At 37.2% G+C, this 14,328-nt stretch overlaps 1 protein-coding gene across 1 annotated transcript in view; it reads left to right on the top strand.

Annotated features, from left to right (window-relative positions):
- LOC117331235 (FYVE, RhoGEF and PH domain-containing protein 6-like) overlaps positions 1-14,328 on the top strand; it is a 56,346-nt gene that overhangs the window by 27,228 nt on the left and 14,790 nt on the right. Inside the window, exons 2-11 of the mRNA XM_033889834.1 lie at positions 1,293-1,466; positions 2,400-4,729; positions 5,531-5,626; positions 8,165-8,316; positions 9,108-9,264; positions 9,557-9,644; positions 10,763-10,813; positions 11,353-11,483; positions 12,360-12,428; positions 13,265-13,348. Coding sequence (XP_033745725.1) covers positions 1,293-1,466; positions 2,400-4,729; positions 5,531-5,626; positions 8,165-8,316; positions 9,108-9,264; positions 9,557-9,644; positions 10,763-10,813; positions 11,353-11,483; positions 12,360-12,428; positions 13,265-13,348 — 3,332 coding nt within the window. The remainder of the gene's footprint in view (positions 1-1,292; positions 1,467-2,399; positions 4,730-5,530; positions 5,627-8,164; positions 8,317-9,107; positions 9,265-9,556; positions 9,645-10,762; positions 10,814-11,352; positions 11,484-12,359; positions 12,429-13,264; positions 13,349-14,328) is intronic.

Below are 14,328 nucleotides of genomic sequence, written 5' to 3'. Positions count from 1 at the left end.
GTGTTGAATTAGAAAATTAAAATTATGATATTAGATGCAAGAATCAAAGCAGAGTCACACATCATCCATCCCAACACCATTTTCAAAAAATGGAAGAAAGCTGGAGTACCCGGAGAAAAACCACCGGCCTACGGTCAGTACCTGGCAACTGCCCCACGTAGGTTTCGAACTAGCAACCCAGAGGTGGAGGGCTAGTGTTAAAGTGTCGGGACACCTTAACCGCTTAGAAATGACAATGGGGGAAATTTAGATTTGCATATATATAGCTCTCCGTCATGTTATATGACATCATAATGCAAGATAGAATACATAACGTCATGATTTGGTGTACATTTGTGAGCCGCTGACAGAGGGGATCGCAATAAATTCTGGAAGAGATTGAGCTGCCTCGGTATAATGTAAATAATAAACAGATTATCAAACAGTATCTTCAGTAATACTAAATATATTTCACTGGTGCAAAATTTTTCACTTGTGCTATATGCATAAGTGAAAAATATCGAAATATTAGCCATACTCGTGAAATATATTTGGTATTACTGAAGACACTGTTAGATATATCCTCTATGTCTGTTGGTGTCATATTTTACCTGTCAATTTATTGTACCAGGTAGCTATATAGACATCCCTACACTAGTGAGGAATGTATCGGTAATGTGACTTGCACTTCCTGGTCTCCCAGTAAACTGGTACACAAGGTTACCTACATGCATTCATGTCATGGCTCATGTTTCTAAAAATAAAGTTTTGGAATTCCGTGGTTCATTATGACACAAACTGAATTAAACATTGTCACCATTAAGTGAAGAATATCTGACGGTGGAAACATCATAAGGTACCAGAGACGCATCTTTAAACGACAATTTTGCTTTGTAAATCTGAAGGCAAATATTGAATGAGATTTAAAATGTTTAAGATTTCATCATTCATCCTTTCTCCAAACTTGTGTCTGGATGGCTATTCTAAAGCAGGGTAAGAATGTGTCCTCTATTTAACCTTTACTCATTTTAATTAAGAAGTTGGATGCTGTTTTATTAATTAAAGTTTAAGTAACTCATGAAATATTTGGGAAGGCATTGTATATTTAACCATTGAATTTGTGGTTGGAATGGCATTTATAAATGATATGAATGACACACCTTTGCAGGCAAAAATATCATTGTGCATTAATTAACACAAGATGATAAGTATGTCTGCAATAATTTGTGCCAAAACCTGAAAAAATATATATTGAGTATTGTTGTTATTTTGTGTTCTGATGTTTAATGTTGCTGTGGTTTAAATTTTTACAGGCCAAGAATTAGGTAAAAACACACAAAGAAATGGAGGAAGCGTGAAACGACCGATTCCCGCTGGGGGAAAACCCAAACCTCAGATTTCCAAGAAGCCATCAATTTCAAATAAACCTGCTGCTAGACTTCCATCGCAGGCCAGTCTAGATTCAGCAAAGGGAAATAACTCTGCAGGTATGTCATTTAATTGTGAAATATGTAGATAATTGTAATTATGACATTTGGAAATCAAGAAATGTGTGGATGGGTTTGTGGCACAGTGGTAACCCACTCAGATTTCACCTAGACATTAGGGGTTCGATTCCCAAATGGTAAGGTATATATATGGGGGTTACCTACCAAAACCTGAGTTTTGTCCAGGTACTCTTGTTTCCTTAAATGATTAATATTCTCCCTGCTAAGTTCAAGTCTTCAGGTTTTTTGGGTCAAGGTCAAGGTCACTGTTACTATTTTTAGCAAGGGCCAGTAGGGGGCATGAATTGCTTTAGCAATATCCAGCATGGCAGGAGCATGTATAGTAGTGTTTGAGGAAGTGAAATTAGAAGTTTGCCTGTATACATTTATATGAATGATTTATATCTTTATGTAAACAAGCTTTATTTAAAGTTTTTTTTTTTTTTTTTACTATTTTATGGAATTAAGAGTAGAATATTATGGTATTCTTGAACAAGTACATGTTAAAATTACTTTAAAAAAAAAATTGTTTCTGAATTCTAGAACTTAGAAACTGTAAACTGTCATGTGTAAAATGCATTCCATTTTAGGCTATGTATAGGCAATATGCTCCTTTCATCAAAGGGAAATAGCTCGAATTGCCCCAGCATATTCATTTTCATTCTATGTAGCATCGAAATAGAACTCATTAGGTTTATATGATGCTGCATTAATGTAAAAGATTTAAATATTTCTTGAAGTTCATCCAATACCTTTTTTATTCTGTAGAAAAGTTGTCCCCTTCCTTATTCTGAAAACACTCCTGTTTCTGATTTTTTTTTTTTTTGTCCATCAGTAACCTGCAAAAACGAGCCTTGATTTATATATACAATGTATATATAATTATCAAAACATTAAACATATCCTCACTATATTGTGACCTTGATGTTGTAGGTCATGTTTCCAATCCGCAATTGCACAAGCACACTCAAGCAGCGGTTCAGATTCCAAATGATTCTGCATTGCACAACTCCTGTGATCCTTCCTTGACAAAAACCCCAGCCGTCCCTGTGCCTGCCTTCTCTTCCCATGCACAAAACAACAGCACAGGTTTTGATGATGTCATTAATCATGGTACACAAGGATCGCTTACACAGGAAGTTGATCAAGTATTGCAATGTGTTTCCAAGAAGACTTCAACTAATGGGGTGTGTCCAAAGACCCCAAAAGTTCAAGGTCATGACCCAGATAACAAGCTACAAACTAATGTGAATATTTCTAGTGAAGAATCACTTTCCAGTCATGATGGTGTGAATTGTGTATTGGAAAATGGGCCATGTTCTGATGTTAAACCAAATGATGGCCAGAAACAGTTGTCAACAAAAAGTCAAAGAAAACCGCCATCTGTTTCACCAAAACCAACAAAAGTTTCTCTCACACCAGAGAGTAAGCCATCTACAGGTTTTAGGGGGGAAAGTGCGATGGACATCTCTCCTAGTTCTGAGACTATACAGCGTGCCAATGATCAACAAGAAAAGAGAAATACTTCATCGGTTTTATTTAAAGTGTCAGTATTTACTGAACAGATCATGCAGCAATCTACACCGGTACGTGGCTGGATAGGTCAGACGAATGACAGAAAGTCACCAGAAGTGGGCAGTGGGCAACAGAACAAGACCAATGTTTCTAGAAGTTGGACTGTAAACTCCTTTGAGAAAAAATCTGTGATATCACGTTTAGACAAACCAGAGTCTGAGCTGAAACCAAGTGAGATATCTGTTAAAGAGGACAATTCAAATTTACTGAGATCAAAATCTACAGTAAACATGAGACCTAAGCCTATACCTCGAGTCTCACCAAAGGGAGGTAAGCCAGTTCCTGTACCGAGGAAAAGGTTATCCTTGGAGAAGAAAACAGCAGTTGAATTAATGGAAGAAAGAACTAAAGACAATGATTCTTACTGTGCAATGACATCATCAATGACATCATCAATGACATCATCAATGACATCATCAGTGACATCATCAATGACATCATCAGTGACATCATCAATGACATCATCAATGACATCATCTGTGACATCATCAATGACTTCATCAGTTCGTAATGGAGAATCAATTAATTTCACCAACAAACCTCAAAATGAGACAAAATTAGATCAATTAGATTCAGAAAATAAAAATGCTGTTGTTCCCATGGACACCACAACCCCGCCCCCGAATGTTCCCCCTAAACAAAATGCAGAAGAAGTAAGATTTAGGTATGTCGATCTTAACAAATCTGATGACGATACATCCTCGTTGTTGAATGACATTGAAAAAATCATAAACGAGGCCTTTGATGTATCTCCCAAACCTAGGCCGGTGTCATTGGATTCATCTCCTGTACGCCCACCACGCAGGAAACGACAGTGCTGCAATCCAGATTCCATGGAGTACAACAGCGATTCAGAATTTAGTGTGTTAAAGAAAGATCCTCATAAAGGATCTACCCAGTCGCTGAATGCCTTAGAAATCAGCTCCGTTTCTTCAAGCAGCAGAAAGCAATGTCCACCAAAACCGATTCGTAAGAAACTGGCTAATGGAAAAACCAATCGGAGTCAATCTGACCTTGGTGATATTCGTCATTTGGTTCTGATGAAGGAAAGTGCAATGGCCTTGAACCATACCATTACTAAGGGCACTGCAAGTGATCGCAGCACTGTTCCACAGATGAGAGAAAAATCCAATAGTCAAATTGTATCGAATCGTGGAAATAGTTGTATTCTAACTCCAGACACAAGAGTTCCTCCTAATCAGGAGGCGATTATTCGAGAAAAATTGAAGGAACGATCAAAAAGTCTTCCTGCATCACGTAAAAAAGGTCGCCCTAAACGTCCTGCTCCTCCACCGCCCATGCCTGGAACTAAAGCGCCATCTGGTGGTGGTAAAAATCTCGCATCACAAGACGATCATGAGAATCCTTATTTTGAAATTAAAGAATTTTCTAAATCGGAAAGGCCACGTTCATCATCATTAAATTTTTCCGGAGGTAAATATTCTCCCCCGGAACTTCCTCCTAGAAATGAAGTGGGTTCTAGAAGATTGTCTGCAGTCTCTCAAGGTTCTCCTCAGATTTCCAGAGTGTCTCCGGCGTCCTCCAGACTCCTCGACCTGACGGGGAAGGACATGGATCGGCCAATCAGTATCATCAGTAATCAGTCCGACAGTGGGTCAATAAGCCAGGGAAGTCCAGCCCAAGGGAGTAGCTCTTCAGAGGACGAAGACATGGACCAGGAAACAAGGGTAGGTAACTCCAGTTCATTTCCTATAAAACTAGAACATTTCCGAAATCTCAAATTTAAGACAGAAGAAGAAAAAAAGTTTATTTTTGCTGAATATTTAAAGCATTTGGCAGATACTGGTTCAGCTTTTGTTTAATTATAAGTGTTTTTCTGATGATTATGAGGAAGTAATTAAGTCTCAAATTGATATCTTATCTCATAATTAGATATCCAATTATCTGATACTTGTACATGAGTGTTTCTGCAGCTGATATGTTCCATGGTATTCCCAGTTCCTCTCTGATGAAATCAATGATTTTATACAATAAAAGTGATTAAATATATGAATATATCAGGTTGGTAATAAATAAGGGGTCACGATAGCTCAGTTGGTTAGAGTCCGGCCACATAATCTCGGGTGATAATCTGAGGTACGTGGTTCGAGGCTTCCTACCCATGTTGGTTTGTGTTTCTCGTGAAGATGAGAAATTGGCCAGCTGTCCTATGCAGTTATGGTTAGTCTGGATGGAATGCGACAGGTGTCTCGTATGTTGTTCAGTGAGGTAGCCACCAACTACTACAAGGAGACTCCACTTCTAAATGACCCTGGCTATTCACAGGGAGATAAGGAGTCAAAATTGGTATTTTATTTAGCACTATTATGACAATGAATATATAGGAAGCTTAATAATATGTACATAGACCCAATTTTGGAAGAAAAACAAAGATCAGTGACAAATTAAGTATTATGTGTCATATCTAATACTCTTGGTATCAATTTTTCACCTCAGCTTGTAAAAGTGTCTTGTGTTTTATTTTACAGAAAGAACAGAAGAGACTGAAGAAGATACGCTTCATTGCCCGGGAGATTGTTTCGTCCGAGAGAGTTTTTGTGGATGTTCTTAAGTTACTGAACATTGTGAGTACAAAGTTCTCGTTATCATACAGGAAACGTACAATATATATTACATAAATTTTCCATTCATTTTCTTATTTTAATGAAAACTAATGATGTTATCCAGACTTTTAAGGGCTGTGATAGATCCGTCTGTTAAAGCACTGGACTACTTAACTTCGGGTGAAGATCCGAGGTGAGTGATTTGACGCTCCGCTCCCTACACGTGTCGGTTTGTACAGTTTCTCTGGAAAGCTCAGAAATGGACCAGTCTGCGGTGTCATGGTCATGTCCATGGATAAGACACTTCACCTCAGTTGCTCTGGTTGGCATGTGACAGACCTCCTGTATGTTGTTCAGTGAGGTAGCCACCAGCTACTACAATGATACCCTGTCTCAACATGACTCTGGCTGTTCATGGGGGCATTAACCCAACAGACAAAAAAAACAAACACAACATTTTCCTATTTCTAAGATTTTGTGTTTTAACTTTTTCTACATATACAACATACATGTTGACTAGTGATGGGAATCGGGTTTCACTTTCAGCTTCGATAATCAGAAAGTCAAAATCTTCTGATTATATAATCGGTTTTCTGAATTTAGCACAGAATTGCCCTTTTGTAGAAAATTTATTTACAGCTCAAGTACATTTATTACATATCTTAGCCTTTGTTATCAATATTTTTAATATTGAACACAAACAAAGCATTTAATGGTTGTTTTTATATTTAAATCTCCTTAATCCCTTGTAAACGACCAATGAATATATCGGTAAAATATAAGATCAACTACTTCTAGGTTCCGCTACTTTACAAAAAAGGCAAAGCCAAAAATTTACAAACACTTTAAGAAATTTCTGATTAATTGTCTTTTCAAAGTTGTCATCAATGATTTTTTTGTGTGTCTAATTTTCGAGAATTTTTATATCATACCCCCACCACTAATGAGAACCACTCTCACTGATCTTACTTAGTGTTTGCTTTTTATTCATTTCCATGAAAATGGGAACACTGGTAAATGTCTGCCCTAAAAAATCTTTTCTAGTTCAAAATTGAGATGTAAATACATCCTAGTTTCTTATATTTTACCAAGCATATCTTAGTATGTGTTTTGAAATTATTCTTTGTGTGCATCTGGCTAACACTTACAAGCCTGAACATTGATGGACCATACATAAAGAACATGTATACTAATAATAATAAGGTATTTCAGAATAACAGCTTTGTTCTCAAATTACAACCCCAGCACTGCTGTATACAGGCATTGAAATGTTATGTTCCTGTTTATCATACAGTTTTCATTGTATTCTTATTCATGTATAGGAAAGCATACAGTAAATTGTGGGGAATTTTAGGAACTTCAGATATTTTAAAATTCTTGTAATGTTATGGAAAAGCCAATACAACATGTATACTGTGACTAGTTTAAAGCTGACATTGGACGTTAAAAAGCTTCCAAAATAAAATTACAAATATAAATGAAGTTTTAGTAATCAAAAATTGTTTCTGAGATAACCCCCTATGATTACAGCATGTTCCTAAGATACAATGACCTGAACATACTGTTATTGAAGGGGGCTGTCTCAGAAACGATTCCTTAAAAATAAAACTTTGTATATAAATGTAGCTCCCCGGTTACGAGATTTAACACAAAGATAGCTGAATGTTTGTTTTGAAAAAAAAGGTGTTACCAGGATATATGAAAACTCTTTGCTGCAGTAAATTTCTGCAAGCAACTTAAGTTATAAAAATGCTAAACATGTGATCGAGATTGGAAGTCTTCGTTGTAGGAGATGCTAACAGATGGCTGTGGCTCTCCACCTTAATTGTCATCGAGAAAATTCTTAATCGTTGTCAATCTGGACCTTCTATGTCATAAGACTGTCATCAGTAATAGTTTTATGGATGTACCTGTACAATGCTCCAAAACTACACAGTGATGTTTGTAATACTGCGGGATTATTATCAAACGATTATTTACCTTATTTTTGACAAAAATGTTAGATTTGGTACAGATACCTAGTTGATGTGAAAAATAAACCTAATGCAGGGATACATGTTGAAAAAGTTTTCAGTGTACAGGTGGAACTTAAAGGGAAATAACTCTCGTAGAAGCCAACACTTAAATGTCTGCTGGGCTCCAATAACGTGGTTGTATCAGATCTGTTGTCTTTTGAATTTTATCAGGAAAAAATATGAGGGGCCACGGTGGCCGAGTGGTTAAGGTGTCCCAACACTTTATCACTAGCCCTCCACCTCTGGGTTGCGAATTCAAATCCCACGTGGGGCAGTTGCCACTGGCCATAGGCCAAAATCTTGTAAAAATGTCTAAATTAGAAATTACTTTTCTTGTCATTTCAAGACAGATTAGATTTTATATGTCAAAATGATTGCTTATTGAGAAGTTTTCGTTCTCAGAGGATTTTGATTTCCGATATTCAACTGAAAATGTTTTTTTGTTTGAATTTTCGAAAAATAAAAAATAAAAAAAATTGTAGAGATCTCCGAAAACAAGTAGCTACAAATTGATATGTATTATATTTGAAACTTTTTTTTTTAGGATTTCCGGCTTCATATCTCGAAGGCAGAGGAGGAGGCTGGGAAAACCATTGTTCCTAAGGAGTACATGGACAAGATCCTCAGTCACCTTCCACAGCTACAGAACTTCAACGAAGTTCTCCTTAAGGATATGGAATCTCGTGTTAACAAATGGTAGGAGTTTATCATGAGATACGGAATCTCGTGTTAACAAATGGTAGGAGTTTATCATGAGATACTTGTTTGGTACATAATCCTTTTTTATGCCCCACCATGAAATCCCGTCCCGTCCCGTCCCGTCCCGTCCCGTCCCGTCCCGTCCAATTAAATAGCAAAACATCAAGAATTCCAGATGATCTAAACATGGTATTCAAGTTTTATTTTCTGGAAAATGACAATGACAATATGTTTTTATGCTAATATCAGACCAGATTATATTTCCAACTTTACAATCAGCCAATATGATAATATTTTGTAGCTTCTTGACAAATAAACTGAAAATACCTTCATTAAAAAAGTTAGACAATTCATGGACAAAGATTGATTAATTGATTTAAGAGCACGTAATCAAGAATAACGACAAAACAACAATATGAAAAAGAAAACAAAAACAAACAAAAAATATTTCTATAGTGGTGGACCAGAGTTGTTTGTTTATGAAATAAGGACAGACCTGGTGATTTTATGTTGCTTTCAGACGAGTCCTGACAAAGACTTTCTAGCCCTGCATTAATATATCTACAGGTCCGACACGATTTGTGCCTGAAACATTACATTTAAAAACAGACAAACCAGCTTGTCCCCATAAACGAACAGGCACCTGGTTTCCTTGAAAGAGAACCATAGATTGTAAATATTGTTGAATTTTTTCATATTGCATGTATATAAAGTCCTTTCTTTTGTTTAAGTTGATATTTCACTTGTGACTATGTCTTTACAATTGTTGTGATGTTTCTGTTTAACAGGGATGAATGTCAGCAGATCTCGGACATTTTCGTAAAAAAGGGGCCATTTCTGAAGATGTACACGTCCTACATACAGGACTTCAGCGACATGACTTCCGTGCTAGACGAGGCTCTCAAGAAACTCCCTCAATTCCTGAGCGTGGTGAAGGACTTTGAGGTCAGTGAGCAAAGTTTATTTGTTTAGAAGCAATTTCTAATACATTGGCCGAGTTTTATGAATATTCCTTATATGGAAGTTTGTTCCTTATATGGAAGTTTAAAGGTCACAATTCTGTCATTGATGTGACCTTGAATTGTATTCAAAAATAGAGTTCTTTTGATTAACAGAAAAGCAACAAATCTTAAAAGAATACCAGGTGAGTGATGCAGGCCCATTTGGCCTCTTGTATATTATTTTTCTTTCTGTTTACTTGGTTGTTTTTAAAACTTATTTGTTCATTGTTTTACAGATGAGCCCACGTTGTGCTTGCCTTTCGATACGACAACACATGTTAAAACCGATTCAGAGGATACCGCAGTACAAGCTCCTATTACAAGGTAAGTACGGGGTGTGATTCCGCGATCGAACGTCACAAAGTACGGTAGTCACCTGCCCAGTCATTTGGGATTTCTCTTGGTTCTCCAGTTATACCCACAAAAAGACCTGATGGGCATTTACGAAAGTATAGACAAGAGTGACGATCCGAAGTCTACGTAACCTGCTTGTAATAGTTGTTAAATGTCCAAAAACTGTTTTTACCACAATACCCTGTGTTATTCCACTCTCAAGCCATTGTAGAAATGTGCTGACTGTTGGATGTAAACCTTGCGGTCTTTTGATTGGGCAAGAATTCCAACTTTGACGCGAGCTGCAATTGTTATTGACATCACCGGGTCACAGCTGTCATCTGTACACCTTATTTGCATACGTGAAATAAGACTTGGCCACGTTTCCCTTTTATTCAATCCGATGTTATTGTGGTAGAAACAGGTCACACGACTCCTGATTTTTGGATATGGAATATATTTCACTAATGGTGTAATATATATACAGGGTAGTTTTACATTTTCGTTATAAATTGGACTTGAAAAAATGCAAACTTTATTTTTTTTACAATAATAACGAAAGAAGTTATATCAACTATATTGATCACGCTTGTTGGGCCAGATGAACTTGATATACATTTAGGGATCGTGATAGCTCAGTCGGTTAGAGCATTCGCCTACACAACCTCAGGTGCGTGGTTCGACACTCCCTCCCGTGTTGGTTAGTGTTACTCATGAAGCTGAGAAACAGACCGGTCTGTGCGGTCTGTTTGATGAGGTAGCCACCAGCTACTACAAAGAGATCCTACCTCAAAATTACCCTGGCTGTTCTCGGGTGCTAAAATCCTACATTTAGAATTGCTTATTTATATAATTTCTTTGTATTCATTTAATGGAGTTAAAAAACTATATTGCTTGCTGTAAAATTCCAAAGATCTGATAATGTGATAATGACATCTCATTTTTAGTTACCTCTATCAGGGATCAAAATTTTTGAATTAAAATGAAAAAAAAAGGCAAAAAGAACTACTTATACCTAACAAGAATTATGCAATTTTTTGGTCTACCAAATGAATGAGAATTTATTATATATAAACGATATAATTATCAAATGTTGTTATTTTTTTTAGATTATTTGAAACATCTTACTCCGGATTCCCCCGATTATGATAACACAAAAAGTAAGTTGAAGTGTACATTACTACAACATGGCTGTACTGACCAATTCAGGACACTTATTGTGACATGAAATTGACAAATGGTTTTAACCCTTTAAGCCCTGATTTAGATAATCATAACTGATTCTTACGTGAATAAGATAATGTTTGGCAATAAATAATGAAATTGACAATACGTAACACAACTTTAAATGTCTAAATTTACGTATAACGTCGTACTTGTTTTAAATTTCTGCTCTCAAGAACTTCCGGTCGGACTTGAGCAAGTAAACAACTGATTCCCGAAAAAATATATAACTAATCTAGTTTTTTATCCTGTGTAATAAAGCTGGGATTGTTCAAGACAGTTTGCAATATGTATTTATATTGACTTTTTGTACAAATGGTTAACATATTAGTGAATTAAAAACACAGAAACAATGATACGTTTGATTAATTGAAAGAACCACTTGTGTATCACGTCAGCGGCGTGGCAGCGTCTGCCAGCTTGCTATGTTTCCATAGTAGATGGGAGGTAACTCTTGGTTTCTGTTTCGTTTAAGATGCCCTTGGGATTGTGAGTTCAGTAGCAGACCATGCTAACAACAGCATGAAGCAGGGAGACCAAGTCCAGAGGATGCTGGAGATTCAGAAATCACTCGATGGCAACTTCGAAGTCATCAAACCGGGACGAGTAAGGAATTGATATGATCTGAATCATTATAAGGCCAAAATAAAAATATAGTTGGTTTGGCGTAACCTGCCCGACTCAGAAAAAATGTGACGACTCAAAATTTTTTATTATGAAATTATTTTATTATGGTGTGTGTTTCTTCTGTTTAAGAACACAAAACAAATAATGATTTCCATATTCTGGTTTGTTTTCCTATTAAAGTTTGAAAATCTGTTTTCAGATTTGAATAAAAAAAAATTCAGCCCTACTTACCTACCCATATGTAGAACCCATGGTCGGGTTACAGCAAACCAAGATATTTTTAAGTGAGGCCTAATGTAAAAAAGAAGTTAACACAGGCAAAATGTCTTGAGGTAAATTTGACCTGAACAAATTTGACACGAAATTGACCTGAATTTGACATGAAATTTTTTACATGTTAAATTCAGTTCAATTTCTTGACATGAGTTAAATATTTTGCCCCTTTCAAATCAAATTGACCTAAAAATTACCTCATGAAATTGTCCTGAATTTGACCTGAATTGACATGAAGACATTTTGCCTGTGTATAAATCATCATCATCCTATCTAATGTATTGTTGATTGATAACCTGATATCTTATTTTATCATAAAGTCGGCTTGTTATCTAGCAAATTTGTCCAAGTAATTTTTTTGCTCATGTCACTGGTGTAATGTACCCACAAATATTTTTCATTGGTCGATCTGTTGATCAGATATCGATTGTTACGTCATAAAAAAAAAATGCTACCTCCTTGATTTTGTCTTCCACCAAGACTTGTAGAAATAAAAAGCTTAAAGATTTAATCTCAAAAGGAAGGAAAACTCCTTAAATACATATATGTCTGCTGATTATATTTCAAATATTTTTACAACAGTTGTTTATCAAGGCTGGGGAGCTTATGAAGTTGTCAAGGAAAGAAATGCAGGAGAGAATGTTCTTCCTGGTAAGTTTTGAGTCTTAAATGCGGACTCTTTCGAATTTGTAATCCAGTATATTTCCAGGTCCTGTTCCTTCTGTACACTAGTTAATCTACCTTCTGTAAACCTGCGTTAAGTCAGAGTGATTCAAGGGTGGGGGTGGGGTTGAGGGTGGGGTTGGGGTTGGGGGGGGGGGGTGGGGGGGGGGGGGGGGGCCTGGATTATGGAGAGGGTGTTATTAGTTATCCATCCTGTGAACAGTTCTAGTTTCTAGTGTGCATATATATTTATTACATTTTTACCAGTGAAATATAAAAAATTATTCATTCTATAAAAGTGATATTTTCCACTTGTGAAAAATATCAGAACACTGCTTACAAACAACAATGGGGAAATTAAGATTTGCATATAGCTCTCCGTCATATGACGTCATAAGATAGAATACATAACGTCACAATTTGGTGTACATTTGTGTACATTTGTGAGCCGTTGACAGGGGACCGCAATGAATTCTGGGAGAGATTGAACTGCCTCGGTATATTTTGCAATAAAATGTAATAAACAATATCTATCAGTATCTTCAGTAATACCAAATATATTTCACTCATGTGGCTACTATTTTGATATTTTCACTCGTGCTACGCACTCGTGAAAAAAATCAAAATATTAGCCAAACTCTTGAAATATATTAGATATCCTCTATATACTACATGTCGTAAGTCACTAAAGATCGCCTTGGAATGGACTGTTTATGATACAGATTATTTGTACACCACCTGGATAATTGATAATTTGATTGTAGAACTATTTAATTAAAACTGAGTTAATATTAGTTGTTGTACAATATAAATTCTGTTGACAGTTCAGTGATGTCCTGTTGTACACCACGCCGACACCTACTGGGGGATACAGGCTTAACCAAGTACTCACCCTCACCGGCCTCAAGGTAAGGGTCGGGATATAGAAATAGCTCGCACTCACCGGCCTTAAGGTAAGGGTCGGAATATAGAAATAGCTCGCACTCACCGGCCTTAAGGTAAGGGTCGGAATATAGAAACAGCTCTCACTCACCGGCCTCAAGGTAAGGGTCGGAATATAGAAACAGCTCTCACTCACCGGCCTCAAGGTAAGGGTCGGAATATAGAAACAGCTCTCACTCACCGGCCTCAAGGTAAGGGTCGGAATATAGAAACAGCTCTCACTCACCGGCCTTAAGGTAAGGGTCGGAATATAGAAACAGCTCTCACTCACCGGCCTCAAGGTAAGGGTCGGAATATAGAAACAGCTCTCACTCACCGGCCTCAAGGTAAGGGTCGGAATATAGAAACAGCTCTCACTCACCGGCCTCAAGGTAAGGGTCGGAATATAGAAATATTGACCTCTCACACTCACCGGCCTTAAGGTAAGGCTCTGAAACTAGGAATATTGACCTCTCATCTCACCGGCCTCAAGGTAAGGTTCTGAAACTAGGAATACTGACCTCTCACACTCACCGGCCTCAAGGTAAGGGTCGGAATATAGAAATATTGACCTCTCACACTCACCGGCCTTAAGGTAAGGCTCTGAAACTAGGAATATTGACCTCTCATCTCACCGGCCTCAAGGTAAGGTTCTGAAACTAGGAATACTGACCTCTCACACTCACCGGCCTTAAGGTAAGGCTCTGAAACTAGGAATATTGACCTCTCATCTCATCGGCCTCAAGGTAAGGCTCTGAAACTAGGAATACTGACCTCTCACACTCACCGGCCTTAAGGTAAGGCTCTGAAACTAGGAATATTGACCTCTCACACTCACCTGCCTTAAGGTAAGGCTCTGAAACTAGGAATATTGACCTCTCATCTCATCGGCCTCAAGGTAAGGCTCTGAAACTAGGAATACTGACCTCTCACACTCACCGGCCTTAAGGTAAGGCTCTGAAACTAG

This window comes from Pecten maximus, chromosome 7, assembly GCF_902652985.1.
Source record: "Pecten maximus chromosome 7, xPecMax1.1, whole genome shotgun sequence".
In the NCBI taxonomy this organism is placed as follows: Eukaryota; Metazoa; Mollusca; class Bivalvia; order Pectinida; family Pectinidae; genus Pecten; species Pecten maximus.
The sequence above is the reverse complement of the archived record's forward strand: the minus strand, read 5'-3'. Positions and strand labels throughout refer to the sequence as shown.